Source organism: Carassius carassius, chromosome 8, assembly GCF_963082965.1.
Source record: "Carassius carassius chromosome 8, fCarCar2.1, whole genome shotgun sequence".
Taxonomy (NCBI): Eukaryota; Metazoa; Chordata; class Actinopteri; order Cypriniformes; family Cyprinidae; genus Carassius; species Carassius carassius.
Window position 1 is genome coordinate 23,150,730 of NC_081762.1, and position 21,563 is coordinate 23,172,292.

General features: G+C 37.1%; 1 protein-coding gene across 1 annotated transcript; it reads left to right on the forward strand.

The window, feature by feature from the left end:
• The first annotated feature begins 81 nt into the window (after positions 1–81).
• skic2 (SKI2 subunit of superkiller complex) lies at positions 82–21,019 on the forward strand. The gene is made up of 29 exons (XM_059556701.1): positions 82–176; positions 437–558; positions 661–782; positions 881–998; positions 1,771–1,885; positions 1,969–2,043; positions 2,123–2,176; positions 2,324–2,481; positions 2,562–2,726; positions 2,830–2,975; positions 3,963–4,109; positions 4,206–4,290; positions 4,367–4,473; positions 4,571–4,717; positions 5,815–5,914; positions 6,008–6,220; positions 7,126–7,236; positions 7,369–7,480; positions 8,489–8,607; positions 12,122–12,253; positions 12,430–12,567; positions 15,158–15,262; positions 16,119–16,254; positions 16,400–16,526; positions 16,612–16,822; positions 17,825–17,935; positions 18,718–18,936; positions 20,247–20,387; positions 20,569–21,019. Exons 1-29 carry the CDS (start codon positions 164–166, stop codon positions 20,767–20,769), a joined length of 3,750 nt encoding a protein of 1,249 aa, XP_059412684.1. The 5' UTR covers positions 82–163; the 3' UTR covers positions 20,770–21,019.
• The last annotated feature ends 544 nt before the right edge of the window (positions 21,020–21,563 follow it).

Here is a 21,563-nt window from a genome sequence, read left to right on the forward strand (position 1 = left end):
TAAAAACGTAAATTTATTTTAGAACACACACATATAACATCATGCTGTAAAGGAAAAAAATAAAATAAAAATAAAAATAATAAAAAACTTCCGTCCCTTTAGTTTTGCGCAACTTCCTGCAAGACTGTAACTTTTTAATGACACTGAAGAACTGCAGAGTGACATGGACAAAATAGGTACGAAAAATACAATAGTAGTTTTTTTTCGGGGGGGATTTGTAATTCTGCGTGTTTACCTGGTGTGGTGTCTTAACATGATTTGCAGCCAGTTTATGATTTAGTTTTTTTGTGTTATAATTCGTTCATATGACAGCCAGCTCAGCAGCCAACTGCATTGCCAAACTCCATCTGACAGTGATAAATCAGTAGGTTTTCGGAGTATTTTAGTCATTGTATTTGCCTGTAGTCCTGCTGAACTGTTGTTTTGTTGTGTGTAGTCTTGCCCCCAATGGGTCCTGATGATCTGCCCCTGTCTCTGCTGGAGATGGGCTGCTCGGGGAGATTTGAGCTCATCACACACCCACTGCCCAAAAACAGACCCCTGCCTCCACACAGCACGGTTAGTCCTTTAACAGTGCTAAAATAATAATGCTATTCATTTCTGTGTGCAAATTTTGCATTTATATTCTGTTTTACATTGGAGAATCGCTCTCTTTTTCAGCTTCCCCATGGGCTTCCTCCTACATGTCTGGATCTGAAAACAGAGGTAGAGAAGCGTTTCCTCCGAGACCCTGCGTGGCTCCCTGTACACAATGTAGATGATGCCTTCCATAAGTTCCTTAAGTATGACATGAGACACCTGCAGAACATAGTGCTTGTCTTTGCAATATATATGTATCATATCTTTACTCAGTTTTGTCAATTACAAATATGTCCTTTAGGATAAGCACGCGAGGGCGCGAGGTGGACTCTCTCTTGCACTGCTCACTGTCTCCTCTGCACTCGGGTCTGTCTGTGGTCAGAGATCCCACCACCGGCATGCTCCTGGATTTCACTGAGGTTACACTGGAACACATTTACCTTTGTCCATCTTAAAGTTTGTTTTCTCATTCCATTTTAGTCTTCAAAGATAGATTCAGTTTTGTTATTGCTACCTAAAACTTGAAATTGTTAATCAAAAATGAAAAAAATATATATATAAATAATAAATGTAATATAAAATATAAAAACTTAAAAAAGTTGCCTTGGCAATGTGTATATATATATTTCAACTACCTATATATATATATAGAATTTCCATGATGCTAACATGGCGTAAAAAATGTAATAAACAAACAAAACCTATATATATATATATATATATATATATATATATGTGTGTGTGTAGTTGAAATAGTTAAAGTATTACAAATAATTCCTGAAACAAATATAAATTGAATATAAATATTTAAATACAAACAAACTGCAAAAACCTAAACTAAAATTTAAATGAAGAAAATTCAAAGCATTAATAAACACAATAGGTTGATTTCCTGGAAGAATGTAAGAACTGTGATTCATAACAATATTGCTTTGTTTTATTTGAACATCCCAATATGTCATCTTCCAACTCGACCAATCTGTTTGTCCAGTCAATGGAAATCTGTCTGGAAACAATCATTACTTTGCTGTTGAGTTGCTGCTAATAGTTGTTGCCTAAAATATGCTCTGCATCTTTAAAATAAAATTATATTATTTTTTTTTTTATGAGGACAAGGAAACCACAGTAAATGTTTTTTTTAATATAATGTAATTTTTATAATGAATATAACATTGTTTTTTCTTATGTCAGGTGTTATTAGAAGACACAGCATTGTCTGCCAAAAATTCTCTCTCATTGCAAAGACCGCCTGGACCCCCATCAGAGAGCCTGAGAGGGAGCAACACAAACTACCCATTCCTGCCAGGTTCAGTATTTAGATATTTAGATACAGCTCTCATACCTGTGCTTCAAAATGGTCCAGTTTTTCACTCTGCTGTCCTCCTACAGCTGGAATGGAAGAACTGACGCTGGAACAGATCAAGAAGAAGTCCGAGCTGGAAGAAGACATTGACTTTGAGAAAGGTTGGTGGTGTGTTTTGTTCTGTGAGATTGTGTGTGAGAGAGAGAAAAAGAAACCGTGACAGTTTGTTTCTTGCCTTAGATTTGTTGACGGTTCCTCCTGGGCTGAAGGCTGGTGTGGACTTCAGTGACAAAGGTCGGGTTTCCTTATTGCTCTCTGCATGTACAGATATTTGAAAGAATGTTGGTTACCATTGACTTGCATTTAATTTCTAAAGTCTGGAGCGAAATTAGGATGAGTAAATTATGACAGGATTATCATTTATCTCTTTAATGCCTTTAGACGCCAAAAGCACGAAGAGCGAGGTCAACCTGCTGTCCCTCCTGTCGACCTTTGATGATGTCATCGACGCCCTGCCAGAGGAGAAAGAGGGAGTCTCCCAAAAAGAGGAGAACGTTAAACTGCCCAGGACTAACAGCCTGGAGGATCTGGGAATTAAAGTGTGTAGAACTTGTAGAAAAGAATTCTCATTGGTTTATTTACCCAACACATGTTCTTCATAACCACATGCACTCGTCAGGATTCAGCCGACTCTCAGCCTTCAGTGACCACAGTGCGTCTGAGTGAGCAAAAGAAGAAAGCGCAGCAAGAAGACAAGGGAGAGGATAAAAAATGGGCCGTTCCTGTGGACATCACCTCACCCTGTGACGACTTCTACAAGCGAATCCCTGATCCAGCCTTCAAGGTCAGAACTCACTGTATGTTCATCGTCTTGCAGTGTCAAAGCTGCTGTTATGCACATGGTTTTTGTGAGTTTTTGGGTTGTTTCTTTCTCTCTGTTCCCGCAGTATCCCTTCGAGCTGGATGTGTTTCAGAAGCAGGCTATTCTCCGGCTCGAAGCTCATGACTCTGTCTTTGTTGCGGCTCACACATCAGCCGGCAAGACCGTGGTGGCTGAATACGCAATTGCACTTTCCCAGAAACACATGACCAGGTGTGTATGAGAGACCCAGAGTCAACTGACTGCATCATGTCAGTTATTTTATTTGATTTTTATTACACTACCGTTCAAAAGACTGGGGTCGTACTGGTCTCTTATGTTCACCAAAACAGCATTAATTTGATTTATGTTGTGAAATATTGTTATTACAGTAAAATTGTGAAATATTATTCCAATTAAAAAGACTCATCTCTATTTTACTACATGTTAAAATATTTATTTTTTCCTTTGATGAAAGCTGAATGTTCAGCAACAGAACTCCAGTGTGACATGATCCCTCAGAAATCATTCTAATGTGATGATTGGAAGCTCAGGAAACATTTATTATTATTATTATCAGTGATGAATTTGTGCTGCTTAATATACTGTAAACATGTTTTTGTCTTTGATGAAACAGAAAGTTCAAAAGAACAACATTTATTTAAAATAGAAATATTTTGTAAGGTTATACATGCCTTTACTGCAGGTTTGTATAATAATACTAAAACCATAAAAAAAAATTAACCGAAGTAAAGCTAAACGTAAAAATTATTTATTTTTTACTTATTTTATTTTAGCTAGTTACCAAGACAATATTTCTATAGTTTAACTTTAGTTTAATTTGATGTATTAAAATTACTAAATAAACTAAAACAATACAAATAAATAAAAACTAAATAAAACATTTAAATAAAAAAACTGCAAAATTCAGAAAACTTTCATTCAAATTAAAGTGAAAAGTATAAAATCTAAAAAAATTTGTATATATATATATATGATAGATTATCACTGATACAAAAATACCACTGCTTTATTGGCACTTAAAATGCATGTTCACTGATTTAAAAAAAAAATAAATATTACGTATTTCTAAAAATGTAATTGCAATGGTGGTGATCTTTTTTAAACTGTTTTAAAAGCCTAAATGTAAAGCACTTTGAGTTCCCATTGTATGTGAAATGTGCTAACTAAGTCAACTCAAACTGTCGTTCCTCCTGACAGGACTATTTACACATCCCCCATCAAGGCCTTGTCCAATCAGAAGTTCAGAGACTTCAAGACCACGTTCGGTGACGTGGGACTTTTGACTGGAGATGTCCAGCTGAGCCCTGAATCCTCGTGTCTCATCATGACCACGGAGATCTTGAGGTGATTATCCAACAGCAGCAGGCCTTTGTGTCAGTTACTCATAATTCAGCTTTTTTTCCACAGTCTTTGTTAATCAGTATGTCTTCCTCCTAACAGATCCATGCTCTATAACGGCTCCGAGGTCATTCGAGATCTAGAATGGGTCATTTTTGACGAGGTTCACTACATCAATGATGCAGAGGTGATGATTTCAGTTCAAAAATGCTAGGCTTTCTCTCTGCTGCATTCAGATCTGATGTGATGTTGTTGTTTGTCAGAGGGGAGTGGTGTGGGAGGAAGTGCTCATCATGTTGCCGGAGCATGTTAGCATCATCCTGCTGAGTGCCACAGTGCCAAACGCAGTGGAGTTCAGTGAATGGATCGGGTGTGTGTGTATCATCAACGCCATGAAACCAGATTTGATCCTGCTCTTTGTAGATTGTGTGGCTCATAGGGTTTTACTGTGCTTTCTCCGTCCTCAGGCGTATCAAGAAGCGGCCCATCTATGTGATCAGCACAGTTAAGAGGCCTGTTCCTCTCGAGCACTATCTGTATACCGGCAACAGCACCAAGACTCAGAAAGAGCTCTTCCTGTTGCTGGACTCCACTGGACACTTCCTCACTAAAGGGTACGTTAAGTCAGATAGTTGGTGTTTTTTTTTGTTTTGTTTTTTTTTAAGCAAGAATGCATTTCAGATTTATTCAAGATGTTTAGAGGTCAGTGTACTTTAACTTTTATTCAAATAATTTTTAAGTAGCTGTGCTCAACAAGGATGCATTTATTTGATCAAGAATAGAATCAAAGTCTAATATTGTGAAATATCATTACAATTTAAAAAAGTGTTTTCTAAAATAATATGTTTAAAAAAATGAATCATTCCTGTGCATCATTACTCCAGTCTTCAGAAATCATTCTGATATACTGATTTGCTGCTCAAGAAACATTTCTGATTATTATCAATGTTCAAAACAGTTGTGCTGCTTCATATTTTTGGGAAACTGCTATGTTTTTGTTTGATCGTTTTTTTTGTGTTTTTTTTTAATTCTTTGAAAAATAGAAAGCTCAAGGTAACGGCATTTATTTGAAATATTAAATGAAAGAAAATAGAGAAAATACGTTTGGAATGCGGATTAATAATGATAAATCAATTAATAGTATATTGTGAATGCAATGTAAAGGTAACATTTCAACTCAAATGTATTTATTAGTGCTGTCAAAATGATTAATCGCAATTAATTTCATCCAAAATTAAAGTTTTTGTTTACATAATATGTGTGTGTATACTGTGTATGTCTATTATGCATATATAAATACAAATACATGCATGTATATATTTTAAAATAAAATCTTGTGTATATAATAAATATATTTAGATATAATATAAAATATAACAATATTATGAATATATAAACGTGTAAGTATTTTCAAAATATATACTGTTTGTGTGTGTATTGATATATCCATAATAAATATACACAGTACACATAAATATAATTTAATCAAAAACTTTTATTTTGGATGCGATTAATTGTTTGACAACATTAATATTTATTTATTAAATAAAGGCAAGAAAAGGGTTGAAAATTGTGTTTAAAACTACATTTACACACAAAAAAGATGAATTGATTAATATATTTTGATTAACATTGTAAGTGGACTTCAGAAAAAGTTTCACAAAGCTATAGCAAAGTGCTTTCAAATTGAAACGAATGTTTTGTTTTCCAGCTACTATGCCGCAGTAGACGCCAAGAAGGAACGCACTAGTAAACACGCACAGTCTTTCGGCACAAAGAACGTATCGCAGCACAACACAACAGCCAGTCAGGTCAGTGTCTGAACCTCTCGTCATTTCCTTTTAAACAGGTCTTTATTTCTAACAACTACAGTGTATTTACCCCGGTGTTTCTTCATCCACCAGGACCGAGCCGTGTGGCAGACGCTGCTGAACTATCTGTCTCAGAGGCAGCAGACTCCAGTGGTGGCCTTCACCTTCTCTCGGACACGCTGTGATGAAAACGCCCGCTCTTTGACCTCGCTAGACCTCACCAGCTCCATAGAGAAGAGCGAGATCCACTCCTTCCTGCAGAAGAGCCTGACCAGGCTGAGAGGAGGCGATCGCCAGCTACCACAGGTACATGACATCTGGGGTTTTCATTGGCTGATTCTGATATCTGGAAAACAAGGTGTATATATATTTTTATTTTTATTTTTTTAACTTGAAGACTGTCCTACGTTATTTAGTGTGTACTAAATAGAAGTGTATGCTTCGAGTTGTCTTTCAAAATTAAATCATGCATTTTTTTTTTTTGCATTATAATAGTAAATAATGTTTTTTTTTTCATGACAGTAGGTTAATGACAGTTAAATACAGTTAAACTCTCAGTAAGCTACTCTAATGTAAAAAAAAAGAATTATTTACTACTGTAATGCAATAAAAGAAAATGCATTATTTAATTCAAAGACTTAACACTTAAAGCCTTTATATGTAATGAATTATAATAGTGTTTAACGCATTAATTGTGCCTTGTAATGCATCTTATTATACATTATAGCACTTATCTATTCGTTGTTACATCTTTGCGTAAAAACACATGAATACAAACAATATCAGATGCAACAGTGAATTTGCAAATATTATAATGCATTTAAACTTTGGTAACAATTTGGTACCTTTATAATGCATTATACTTAACGGCTTTAAGTAAAATTAAGTAAAGTAAAGATACTCACTAAAGCTGTGACCATATGACCAAAAATACAGTTAAATCTGTAATATTGTGAAATAAGAAAGCTGGTTTCTGTTTGAATATATTTTTAAATATATATATATATATATATATATATATATATATATATATATAACATATTTGAAAATCAAAGATATGCATTATCCTTTTACAAAATTTGTAATGAATTTGAAAACAGATTGGTTGCATTAGGTTCAAAATTGCAGTATATTTGTTGATTAATTAGCCTGGCCACTGTTCACCCTTTAATAGAGTTATGGTGTTTATCAGCATTGTTTTGTCCCCACAGATCCTGTCGATGCGTGATTTGCTGAAGAGAGGTATTGGTGTTCACCACAGCGGCATCCTGCCAATCCTGAAGGAGATTATTGAGATGCTCTTCTCCAGAGGTTTAGTAAAGGTTTGTTTTACAGACTTGTTTTGTACAGGCTATATATATGAATAGAGAAAGCTTCATTTATAGCTATATTTGATTGATTAAACAAAAAAAAATAAAACAAAGTTGATGACGTACCGTCTTTCTCTCTTTCAGGTGCTGTTTGCTACAGAGACGTTTGCCATGGGTGTGAACATGCCTGCCAGAACCGTCGTGTTCGACAGCATCCGCAAACATGACGGCACCGGTTTCAGAAACCTGCTGCCTGGTAAAAACACAGCTCCTCTGCTGTCTTACATTTCAAAATACAAAATGCCTGTTTTCTCCAAACATATCCTGACTTGCGTGTCTTAAGCACACCTGTTGCAGGTTTCCTCGTTTGAAATGATAATTGATTTGTAATGTATTATCATAACAGTAGACATTGCTGTCAGATACTTGTTAGCGGAGGCGCTACAGGCAGACAGATGCTGCTGACGGCCAGGTGTTTGGTGCATTAGCAATCTCTAATGAATGAGCAGATGAATTATGCTGGAGTGATACAGATGTTTGTGCACATGTGACCGGACTGCTGTCAGACAGCAGGAGGCCTTTGATGTGTGTGTGAGAGAGATGCTTGAGTTTGCTTCGGTCTTTTTTTCTGTTAATAACAGTGTGTATGGAAAAGGGAAGAGGGAGAGAGTATAGCTGGCTGCTTTTATAAATGAGTGAAGAAGGCCCTGTTTTAGCCATTGTGTTGAAAGCATTTTGCATGTTGCCAAAATAGATATTAATAAAACATTTGGGGAAATGTGCACGATGCATATCAAAAGCATGTCTGGGTCATGTTTCACCCCCACCATTAAAATAAAGAAAAGTGATAAATAATTATTTTAAATTTTTAAGACAATTATGCATTTTACTGAAATGAAATTTTTTCTTCGGTGAAAAAAAAAAAAGATACCCATTTAAGGAACATTTTAAGGAAGTGATTTTTATGACAATTAAACTCTCTCAGTAATCTACTGTAATGTAAAAATAAAATACTGTAATAAAAACAAAAAAAAAATTTTTTTTTGAAAATTTTTTTTTCATCTCAAATAAAATTCACAGATCTTTCCCCCTGAATGATTATCTTGAAAATAGTGTCACAATGTCAAAAAATCTTAATGGCCTCAAATGGTAAAAAAAGAAGGCTCAGTGTTGTTGTTTAATATATGTAAAACTGTGTGTGTGTGTTTGTGTTTGTGTTTGTGTGTGTGTGTGTGTGTGTGTGTGTGTGTGTGTGTGTGTGTAGGTGAGTACATCCAGATGGCGGGCCGTGCAGGCAGAAGAGGTTTGGATGCTACAGGGACTGTTATCATCCTCTGTAAGGCTGGAGTTCATGAAATGGGCGACCTCCACGCCATGATGCTGGTCAGTGTGTTTAACACCTACATCTCTCTCAGGGTTCAGACCTGACGCCTCACTGCTGAAGATTCTCCTCAGGATGACTCAAACCCAGAAACATGTACATCAACACCTAACTTAAAGCCTTTATATATAAGGCATTATGAAAGTAGTTTCATGCATTAATTATGCCTTGTAATACACCTTACAATGCCGGTGATTGTAACCACAGTCATATTATATTATAATACTTATCTATTCGTTGTTAGAAAACTTTCGAAAATATAACGCATTAAAACACATCAGACAAATCTACAAAAACTATAATGTTTTAATTTTGTTTACAGTTATTTATGGAAAGATATAATGCATTACAACATACACTATGAATACTTTTATGATGCATTTTACTTTTAAGTTATGCATTACGTGAAGTGTTATCAAATATTTCTACATATAATTTTTTTAAATGTTAGTGATTATTTCATTTAGCTGATGTTTTTAAGTATTGCATCTAATATTTATGTTTTATTTTATTTCAGGTAAGCAAAAATGCTTTTGTTTTAGTTTCAGCGGTAACACTTTAGAACAGGTAACACCTATTAGTTGCTTATAAGCATGCATATTACTAGATTATTAGCCATGTATTAGTGCTAATTAAGAACATATTAAAGGTGCCATCTGTCATATCTGGCAAAAAAATCAAGTCATACTCCACATTCCATACCAGATGGGGGCAGTATGCCTCAATAAAGTGAATTGGTCTACTCCAGAGTAACAAACGAGAAACGGCATAGTCTCTATGCTCCGCCCCTACCTTCACAACAACCCTAGAGCATAGCCGAAGCCTATAAGACCGCGGTTCTCAATTGCAGACCTCGCGCCCCACTGCTCTGCACATTTTGAACGTTTCTCTTAGCGCTTCAGACATTTGTTCTATTCGAACATAAGTGCCCTGCGAAGTGGACATCACAGGATATTCAGCCATGATTCCAGTTCGAAGTGAACGTAGCTATATGTTCCAATCAAAGTGCATTGAAGTGTGCAAGACGTGAATTTAAATTGTATTGATTTACAGAGGTATATGATGTCACAGTTGTCCATGTTTAAAGACGCTGCACAGCACAAATCAGTGAATGAATGTTTCGATGTGAGGTAAACTTCAACAGATTTCCCCTGCTCAGAGAGTAGGGAGCAATGAACAATTGAAAAACAGTTCATGCACGGAGTTCATTTCTAACGAGCTGATTATCTGAATCAGGTGTGTTAAAGAGAAACGTGCAAAATATGCAGAGCAGTGGGGCGCGAGGACTGGAATTGAGAACCGCTGCTATAAGAGGACGTTTTGCCTCCAGAGGAACGTTGGGTGATGTCAAGTGATTTTGAAACATGACATCTTCAAGCTACTCCCCTTCACCTTTACCAGTGAATATGTTCATATTCGTTTTGTTCATATTACATGGAGTTGTAAATACACATTATTTGAATTAAATTAATTTGACAGACAGCATTCTGTCAACATCAGACAGCTGATGTTGACCAAGCTAGCGCCAACCAACGTAACCAGAGCTGCCAACTCTCAAGCATTCACCGTGAGACACACGCAATTGACTCTTTTCACACGCTTTCACGCCACACATCAATTTTCTCACGCACAGAAAAAACATGAAGCAAAGAGGACACAGAGACCAACAGACTAGACAGAGCAGGTTACTTATGATATAAGAAAATGGGTAAGTTATAGCTAGCTAATTATCAAACGCAGCTACAGTTATCGCTAACATTAGCACGTTTATAGAACAGCCTTCGATACATTTCTATGTTATAACTTCCCGAAAAAAAAATACACAAACATATAAAACAAACTTCTAGCGAAATACTAACAGCATCTAACTTACCAATCCAAAAGAAATGTTGCAAGTTCGGTGTCGAACCTCATTTCTTTCAGGTCCATCAGTTGTCTCCAGCGATTGAAAGCAGTGCCGATGTTTACTCTGGCTCGGCTGCTTTTCTTATCGGATTTGATTTGTGATTCCGAGCGCGGTTGTTTCCCTGCAGCGGGTGGTAGGGGTCTCTTGCCAAGGGCTTAAGTCATCCTTCCGCTATCTTCCCTGAACTGAAGTAGTGGGCTGTACTTTCCACATGATTGACATCAGGTATAAGTACGCCCACAAGCCGTGCGAGTTATTCGTGTATTGCAGGTTGGCTGGTGGTTATGTTGCCCGCATACCGCCTCCCATGGCCGAAACTGGTATTACGACACCTGTCGGGCCGGGGCTAGTAATGCTACTGCTAATTAAGGTTGATATCTCTGCAGCACTATAACTTGACATTTTTTTAATGACATCATCGCCCTTATTTCTTCTCATACTTTTGATGCGTGTAGGTCATTTTTTGAATATTTTTTTTTTAATCAATTTTTGCACATGGCACCTTTAATGCCTTATTCTACCTGACCTTCTACATTCTACATCCCTTATCTTACCCAATACCTAAACCTAAACCTAAATAAGCAGCAAATTAAGAATTTGTTGAGAGAAATGTCGTAGTTAATAATTAACAAGTGTTACCTATTCTAAAGTGTTACCATTATGCTTAATTTTTTATTTGGAAGATAATAATTTGGGCAAATAAATCCTGTAGACTTACACTGAAGAGGCAACATTTTCATAGGCCATAATATGTGTTATATTTTACATTGGATCAGTTTAAGAGACTCTAACATGTTTGCAGACGCATAGCAATATCCTGGCAATCTCCCACATCCCCTAGCATCATGGTGGCAAGTTTTCCACAGGCAGATCCTTAGAAAATGTAATGATATCACAAGTTAGTTTCACAAGTAATTTCCATACTATTTTTTTTTTAAAGAGCATGAAACATTAGATTTTCTCGATCCATTTGAGCTGCTGTTGTTTCTCAGATGGGCCAGTGATCTGTGTGCTGATCAGCTCCATGTCATGGATGTCATGGACATAATAACACACAGTGTGTTGTGAAGGGCTGCTGTGTGATTGGCTCTCCGCTGTATAACTCCATTTATTTACCCTGGATGAGCACAAAGAGCATCATGATACACACATTACGTTGTGTCCTCATGCTATTATGTTCATGGTTTGAAGCCAATTTGTTATTGTCTGTACGCCATAGCCTTAGTTTAAATATTAGCAATCAATGTGTCGATGATGTGTGATCTACAGGACACCTATTATATCCCTTTTTACAAGATGTAATATAAGTCTCAGGTGTGCCCAGAATGTGTCTATGAAGTTCCAGTTCAAAATACCCCACTGATAATTTATTATATAATTTTGAAAATGCCTGTTTTAATGGAAGCAGAAGCATGCTGTTTTTGTGCATGTGTCTTTAAATGCAAATGAGCTGCTGCTCCCCGCCCCCTTTTCCAGAATAGGGCTGTGCCTTTACAGCTTGTACCTCGGATACGCTGCTAAAAAACCATGTGATTGGTTTTGATTATCATGTTTTAAATCCATACTAGTTTAAACTCTGAGATGGTGTGTGGTGTTTTTCTCTGTGTCAGGGGAAGCCGACTGTGCTGCAGTCTCAGTTCAGACTGACCTACACCATGATCCTCAATCTGCTGCGTGTGGAGGCCCTGAGGGTCACCGACATGATGAAGAGGAGCTTCTCTGAGAACCACAGGGACACGCAGGTAAACAGCCTCATTCCCCAGCAGTCCCTGCATGACGGTGAAATGTCTGTAGGGTTTGCATGCCCCAGTAACTGCCTCTGTAATTCAGTCTTACAGGCGGAAATCTGAAAAGTGTGATGAAATGTTATGAAACCCTTTTCGGTTAGCCAAGTCATTTCTGTCTTTGTGTTGCTCAGGCTCACGAGAAGAGAATAAGTGAACTGAGAAACACACTGTCCTCTCTACCTCCGCTGGACATGGAGGGGCAGTTATCTGATATACTGTCATATTACCACACCATCACAGAGCTGCGCATCACCACAGAGACCCTGCAGGTGCGCACACACACACGGTTACATGTAGTTAATTCATATAACTCAGTACTTAAATATGTGGTTACACTGTAACAATGACACCTTGAAATAAAGTGTGACCACACACACACATTGATATGATCACAGTGAGCACTAACACAGAGTTGTACACTTGATTCACATTATTTGAGCAGTTATCAGGGGTTAAAGTGGAAAAAAATCCTGTCAATATAATTATATAAATATCAATATAATTCAAATATTGACGATAGTAACAAAAATACAGTAACAAGAGCTTAAAGTGCTTAGAAAATGGTAAACAGACTGAGATAGACATGAATCTCTTCAATGATTATGTTTGGCACCATTTATTTAAAAGTACTATGTCAAATAAAGTGATTTCTTCTAAACAATAACAAGTGCTTAAATAATTAAGTGCTCAAAGTGCTGAAGAACTGAACTGCTAAACTGAAGATTAGAAGTGAAATCAAGGCTATTATCACTTTTTTTCTGGGATGTAACTCGTATGTTGATTTGAAACCAACAGGCTAGTGAACGCTTTTTTTGTCTTCTGCCAGTTTTCTACACAGGGCGACCAGTGGCTGCGAAATTCTGAATGACAAATCATTTTCTGCTATAAATGTGCACACACGTATTTTTTAATCGCAGACATGGTCAGTCATAGACAACAGTGTGTCAGCTAATAGTTGCTCCCGGCTAGAGACCTGCACTCCCGCGGGAGTACCGGGGGACCCAGCGCCACCGAGTGCGGCGCGGGACAATATTTGATGGGTGAATGCGAACGCGGGCGGCTAGATATTATTGTGTGCGGGTCGCGGGAAAATAAAATTATTTGCTGGACAAATAAAAGACAAAATAACAAAACAAAATAACTAGAAACAAATAGACCTTTGTTTATAATAAAATTAAATAGACTTTGCGGAATGGGAGGATGCGGATGATACCATAGACAGCGACGTGTAATTCGATTCCGTAATAGCGATATATTTAAATGTCAAATTGGATGGATTAGAAGCACACAGACCGGATGATGTCCTCCAGTGGTGGAAAAGACGAATTTCCGAGATTAAGCAAACACGCCATGTACTTTGTATTCCAGCTAGCGCACCATCGGAGAGGGCTTTCAGTATTTGCCGTCGCATACTGGAGCAGAGACGGATTAAACTGAAGCTCTCAACAGAGAACGACATGATATTCCTGCATGGGCACATTAAGTAGTCGTAAAGTTTTTTTTGTCAATTCAGTTTATTTTTATTTAGCTTAATATTTCAAATTGGTCTATTTTGTTATTGAGGAATAAGGATATTTTTTGTTAAATGTTTGAATGAATTGCTCAGGCCCCATAAGATACTTTTCCTTTGAAACTGAAATAAATCCAGGTTTATTATTATTATATAATTTATAAGGCTATATAGCCTAATTATTATAGCTAGGCCTATATATATATTTATTTACATTTCTTACTTTTTTTACTGTATATGTTCTAAGTTCCTTGTTCATGTTCATACTTTTAATTAAACGCAAATAAAACGAAACATTTGTTTATTTTCCGTTTCTTTTTAAATTTATATTCAACAGGGGAGCAAGTGAAAAAATAAGAGTAGCAGGCAGAATATGCAATGAATAATAAAAAAGAAAAACTACTGTAGGCTATACGTTTACCCGCGGGATTTTGCGGGCGGGAGCGGGACAAAACGTTATTGTTTGCGGACGGGAGCGGGAGAAAATAACATATTTTTGCGGGAGCGGGACGGAAAAATCCCTCCCGCGCAGGTCTCTACTCCCAGCAACGTCGTGGTAAGTTTAAGTGCACGGGCAGCGGCTCTATGACCGGAGTCTGGTGCTGCTTTCCAGGCAGGTTTTAGCTCGCAAGTCACTATTTCAAACCACGACTTTTGACTTCTGAGCGCAGGGAAATTTAGCTAGATTATTAATTTTATTGCAACGTTACATTGTCCTAAAATCTATTTTTCAACGTGTACCACTTGCATAAACACTGGCTGTTGTTTCACAGGTTTAAGGTTGGAAAACACGGGTTGAAAACCGTATGAAAACATTTCTATTTTCATTTTGTTTAATTTGATGTACCAAAATAACTCAAACTGAAATAAAACTAATAAACAGCTACAAAGATATCTTAAAAATTCACTAAAACTAAAAAAAAAACAAAAAAACAAAATTGGAATATAGAACGTATGCAAATATAATTTAAAATAAAAACGAATTAAACATGTTATTAAAAAATATTCTAGTATTTCAATGAAATGATGCTAAAATAACACTGATATGATTTAAATTGTTAAAATGTTTACAATTCTGTGTTGTTATATCAGGTGATATAAAAGCAAAAAGGACAATTTCTTTTCTATTAAATAAAACACTAATTTAAATAAAACATTATTCATTATTCATAATAAAACTAAATTCACATTTAGCTAGTTTACATATACCATAAATATTTTTTTAAGTATATTATTATTTAGTAATACTGCTGTCCCTGTGTGTGTGTGTGTTTGTGTGTGTGTGTGTGTGTGTGTGTGTGTGTGTGTGTGTGTGTGTGTGTGTGTGTGTGTGTGTGTGTGTGTGTCAGCGAGCTGTGCTGGAGTCAGTGAATGGACTCAAAGCTCTGTCTGTGGGGAGGGTGGTGATGGTGAACAACAGCCAGCATCACAACGCACTGGGAGTCATTCTACAGGTGTGTGACAGACTGAATAACCAACACATCTGCAGCACTGTCACATATTCAGTTGGGGGACTGTTATTATTACTTTTGCAGATGCTATTACAATATTATTAATACTCTTGAAATGTGAATTAGTTGTTTTACTTATTTGTGTTTATAGTTGTATTTCAATGCATGTTATTTTGGTATTCCTTAATGGTTCGTCACACAGTTAGCCGGATAGTTTGTTTTATTTAAAGTCATATTTCTATGGCCGTATATAAAGGATGTTTTTTTTGTGTGTATAGCAGATGACCTGAGTATTATATTTTTTTTTTTCACTAAAGTTTTTGTAGGAAGTATTTTATGTTCAACGAGGCTGCATTACTAATATTTAATACTATATATGATTAAAAACAGTACTATTGTGAAATATTGTTACAACATAAAAGAGCTGATTTCTGTTTTAATATATTTTAAAATGTAATTTATTCCCATCCTGCACAGCTGTATTTTCATCATCATTGCTCCAGTCTTCAGTGTCACATGATGCTTCAGAAATCATTCTAATCTGATGATTTGCTGCTTATTAAGCATTTCTGATTATTATCAATGTTGAAAACAGTAGTGCTGCTTCATATTTTTGTGGAAACCATGATGCTTTTTTAAAGGATAAATATAAAATTCAAAGAACATAATTGATTTGAAATAGAAATATTCAGAAACTCTCTGCACTGTCCCTTTTGTTCAATTTAATGTGTTTAAGTTCTTTAAAGATGACCCCAAACGTTTGAACAGTAGTGTATTTGCCAGAGGACAACTAAAGTAGAAAGTTGCACATCTTACCTCACTCTCCCGTATTAGTTTTCCTCTCTCTCTTTCCCTTCAGGTGTCCAACGATGCAGTGAATCGCATGTTCACCGCTCTCATGATCTGTGAGAAGGGTAATGAGGAGGCAGCGGGTGATGATCAGTCTAATAAAGCCTTCCATCCCATCTACAGCACCTCACTGTTTATTCCAGAGGGTGAGCAGACACACACACACACAGCATCACATCCACCCCCGAATCTTAACCTGCCCTCACATTAAATCACATCACGAACGTCTCACCTTCTTCTACAGCTTCTCTTGTTGTTAAAGTGTGATTTACAGTGTGGCTGTGTGTGTAGGACCCTGCAGTCACACGGTGCAGAAACTGAAGCTGCAGGACATCTCTGCCATCACAACCAAAACCCTCAAGGTCATCCCAGAGAGAATCATCGATAACTACAATAAGAGACAGCAGCCACGCTTCAGGTGTGTATGTACTGTATGTATTAATCTCCATTGTTTTGCATTTGCTGAATTGTGGTACTGATAATAGTTAATCTTCCCTTTCTAGACTTGATCCACCGGGTCAGGCTATTTCTACAGCAACTCAGGAGCTCCTGCGATTGGCTGAGGCCAATCCAAATGGCATTACGACCCTTGACCCTGTGAATGACCTGCACCTGAAGGGTGTGGATGTGGTGGAGGGAGTGATGAGACACCGAGTGTTACAGGACTGTCTGAAAGACTTCCACTGCATCCACTCGCCCACCTTCACTGAACAGGTCTGCTTATCATTCTCATGTGACACATTCATGCATTACCCCTCAAACGTTTGAGGTCAGTGAGATTGTTTTTTTTTTTTTTTTTTTTTTTTTTAAAGAAATTAATACTTTTATTAAGCAAGGGTGAATTCAATGGATAAAAAGTGACATGTTACAAAAGATTTATATTACAGATAAATGCTGTTCGTTTGAAAATTCTGTTAATCAAAAATAAATAAATAAATCTAAAAAAATTAATAACATAAAAAAAAAAGATGTTTTCAACATGTTTTCCTTTTGGAAGATACTTGTTCTTGTTGTAATCATCAAACTCATTATTTTGATCAATTTCTCATTAAACAAGACGATTTATTTTATGTATATTTGCTTTTCATGTAAATGTATTTTGACTGAAGAATCTTTAGACATTTACTTTTTTCTCTGGATCTGTTGGAAGTGGTTGCACTTTTATACTTTGAAGCATTGCTAATGCAAGACATTTTCATTTACAGACCATATCAATGTATTGTGTTCTCTTCAATTTTTTCCTTAAAGTTTTTTTACTTGGTTCTAAAAAGTGTTAAACTTGTCTTCATAAAGCCTGCAGAAACCCTGTCAAATTAAAAAAAACTGTTGTTTTAAATTGCAATAATATTTCACAATATTACTGTAGAGTAAGTTAGACACTTCTGTCAAAAACAAAAGATCTTAGTGACCCCAAACTTTTGGTTGGTAGTGTTTTTCCCTTCTGTTTCAGGTCATGTCCAAATCCACTGAGGAGACAAAAGAAAAAATAATAATTTCTAAACTAAATGTATCCTCAGCTTTATTTTCTCATCTATATTTAGTCATTTGGCACAGTAACTCTCATTTATTGAGTGTGACAGTGGCAGCGAGGAATAAGGATGTGTCTCATTAGCTCTCAGTTCTCACTTTCAGCCTTCACCTTCTGCAGGGCGCTGATGGAGAAGAGTGATAAACTCATTTTCATGATCTCTCTCTGTGTGTGAATATCTTGCTCAGTTTGCACGTGTGCAGGAGAGGATGTGTGTACAGGAAGAGCTCGACAAGCTTCTGTTCCTGGTGTCAGATCAGTCACTGACACTGCTGCCTGAGTACCATCAGAGAATCAAGGTCTGTCCATCTACTACTCATTCTGCTGCATGTCCACATTATAAATGGATATGTTTCAGTAGCACAGTAATATGTTTTTTTAATGCACAGTCATTGGGATAGATTTGGAGAAATGTAGCATTATGTCACTTGCTCATTAATGGATGCTCTGCAGCGAATGGGTGCCGTCAGAATGAGAGTCCAAGCAGCTGATAAAAACATCACAGTAACCCACACCACTCCAGTCCATCAATTAACATCTTGTGAAGGGAAAAGATGCATATTTGTAAGAAAAGAAATGTAGCATTTTAACCTAAAATCGGCTAAAATAAAATCCTCTATCCAGTGAAAAAGCACAACAGTTGATGGGCGTTATCATGGATTATAGCCTCATATTTTGCCATGAAGCGACAGTTAAAACATCATGATACATCTGTTTCTTACAAACACACACATTTAGCTTTACAGATCATTAATTGATGGACTGGAGTGGTGTAGATTGTGATGTTTTTATCAGCTGTCTGGACTCTCATTCTGACGGCACCCATTCACTGCAGAGCATCCATTAGTGAACAAGTGACGTAATGCTACATTTCTCCAAATCGGTTCCAATGAAGAAACAAACTCATCTACATTTACAGCCCAAGGTTGAGTACATTTTCAGCGCATTTAAGTTTTTGGGTGAACTGTTCCTTTGACATTACTTTTTTTTTTTGCCATGCTTTGCTCACCATTCAATGTTTGCTATTGTCCCAGATGTTATAAGCACAGTCAGAGCTGATGGTGTAGTGCTGTTTTGGCAGGTGCTGGAAGCGCTGCAGTATGTTGACAGCACTGGGGCGGTTCAGCTGAAGGGTCGTGTGGCGTGTCAGATCAGCAGTCATGAGCTGCTCCTGACCGAACTCCTGTTTGAAAACACACTGAGTCCTCTCGCCCCTGAGGAGAGCGCCGCCCTGCTGTCCTGCCTCGTCTTCACACAAAACACCCAGATAGACCCGCACATCACCAGCACGCTACAGGAGGTAAAGCAGAGCTCGCCACATGTTCTCACAGCCGCCGGAGATTAAAAACTGAGATTACACATGCTAATACATTATGGCCATCAAGCATCTTATGTGAGCCCACAGCCATTAGAATATAAAGCATCAGATACTCTTGTCATCATGGTCATGGATAGATGTGAATTTACACGGCTCTCTGAGCTCAACACCCAAGAGATGTTCAGCCTGGGCGCTTAGCTTTATGCCTTTAGCGAAGGATGCAGTCGCACACGAGCATGTAGGTGTGTGTTGTCGAACGGCCCAGAAACATGGAATTTCTTTAAAGGAACCGTGAATAAGTCATGACACTAGACTGAGAAGCACACAAGAGTTAAAGAGTTCACAGAGGCTCGTAGGCGACCGTGAGAAAGCCCTTTCTGTTCAGACGCTGCGAGGTGAGGGCGTTCAGGTAATGGAGCTGCAGTCTGACTGTTTGACTACCTCGCCGGCCTCGCTCTGGTTGTGTAAGCACTTAGACAGAAGATGGAGACGAGAGTGGAGCACAGGACAAGAGAAACTGATGCAGTGCTGGACTGAGAGATCCCACTATGATTGCATTTTTTTCCATTACAATAACTTTAATGGAAGATAACATATTAAATGATGAGTAAATAATTTAGATATTATACAAAGCATAAACGGCTATGGAGAGACTTAAGAGACCACTTGAAAATGCTCGGTTTCTCTGGATTTACTAAGTGTGTGTGTGTGTGTGTGTGTGTGTGTGTGTGTGTGTGTGTGTGTGTGTATGTATATATAATTTGTGTGTGTGTGTGTGTGTGTGTGTGTGTGTGTGTATGTATATATAATTTGTGTGTGTGTGTGTGTGTATATATATATATATATATATATATAAAGATTTTGTTCATGTGTTTGAAAGAAGGCTGCATTCATTTGCCCAAACGTTAAAGTATTTTTTTAAATGTAATTATTCCTGTGATGTCATTCCTCCAGTCTTCTGTGTCACAGGATCCTTCAGAAATCATAATAATATGCTGATCTGCTGCTCAAGAAACATTTCTTGTTACTATAAATGTTTAAAACAGTTGTGCTGCTTCATACATTTTCAGGATTCTTTGATGAATCAAAAGTTCCCAAGAACAGCATTTATTTGAATTTTGAATATTGAAATTTTTTTTATAACATTGTAAATATCTTTACTGTCACTTTTGATCCATTTAATGTGTATATGCTGAATTAAAAGCATTACTGAGCCCAAGCTTTTTATAATTTATATCACATATATGTATTATACAATTCTAAATAAATGTTCCATTCTCTTGCTTTTGTAGGGCATCAATCAAGTGCTCAGTGTGGCACAGCGTATTGGTGAGCTGCAGAGGGATTGTGGGATACCTCAGACTGCTGAAGACTTTGTGGCCCAGTTCAAGTTTGGCCTGACTGAGGTTGTGTACTGCTGGGCAAGAGGCATGGTGAGCACTGACCTTAAAACACATGATCCAGTCAGCACTGTGGCCTTAATATGCTGCTCATTTAGTTCACTTGATATTATAGTTTTTATTTAATACTATCATAGAGATATGTTTATCCTTTAAGGAAGACCTAATTATGCATCCATCCATCTATAATACATGATGTTTTTGTGCTTGGTAGCCGTTTGCTGAGATTGCCCAGCTGACAGATGTGCAGGAGGGGACGATCGTACGCTGCATCCAGAGGCTGGACGAGGTCCTGAAGGAAGTGAGACAGGCTGCACGCATTGTGGGCGACTCCGTCCTGGGCAGCAAGATGGAAAGAGCCTCACTGACCATACGCAGAGACATTGTGTTCACCGCCTCGCTCTACACACACTGAGAGAGAGAGAGAGAGAGAGAGAGAGAGAGAGGCAGAGTGTGTTTGCGTGTTGATTGGGATACAAAATAGAGCGTACAGAATATGGACCTGAGAAACTGTACTTGAATTACTGAGAGCATGTTTACATTGAGTGAAGGAGCAATTCACCCCTCATACCTGACCAAAGATGTGATCTCAATATGAAATGGAGACTGACATCAGCCATGAACTGTAACTACTAGTACAGAAATAAAATGAGCTGTATGTGGAACACTGGTTTCATCCATATTGTCAGAAAAACTAGAAATTTGCATTGTGAGTATGTTAATGAGAACTGCAGTGGTGTTTCTTTTATGTTTGTGTGTCGATATCATTGCTGTTCTCACATTTGCTGTCATTTTTATTATTTTTATTTTACTTTTTTTCATGCACAATGCTGTTTTTATATTCTTGTTGCACTGCATTTTTGCTGTCTCTTTTACTGCTCTGCACCCACTTTGTATCATTAAATATAGTTCATAAATTTAAAAATATAATAAATTAGCCCTCAGATCAACCACTGTAACCACATCATTTAGGATGAAACAATTTTCATACACGGGGAATGATCATATGTCTTTCAATTTATGATTCTTTATGTTTTACATTTGGTCTTCCCAGTCCTGAATATTTGATTAGTTTTCACAGTATCTCAATACTTTTATATCAACTTCAGTATTACTCTGCTTTCAATAAATAAACCGTTTATAATAGAGCCATATTATGAATATTTTTCAAATACTTATTGTATACACAAATACTTATTGTGACAAGCA

What these genes read in the sequence shown, in the direction of transcription:
- skic2 (XM_059556701.1), top strand. An exon ending in TCACCACAGAGACCCTGCAG is followed by an intron (nt 12,568 to 15,157) that starts GTGCGCACACAC and finishes TGTGTGTGTCAG; the next exon opens with CGAGCTGTGCTGGAGTCAGT. An exon ending in CACTGGGAGTCATTCTACAG is followed by an intron (nt 15,263 to 16,118) that starts GTGTGTGACAGA and finishes CTTTCCCTTCAG; the next exon opens with GTGTCCAACGATGCAGTGAA.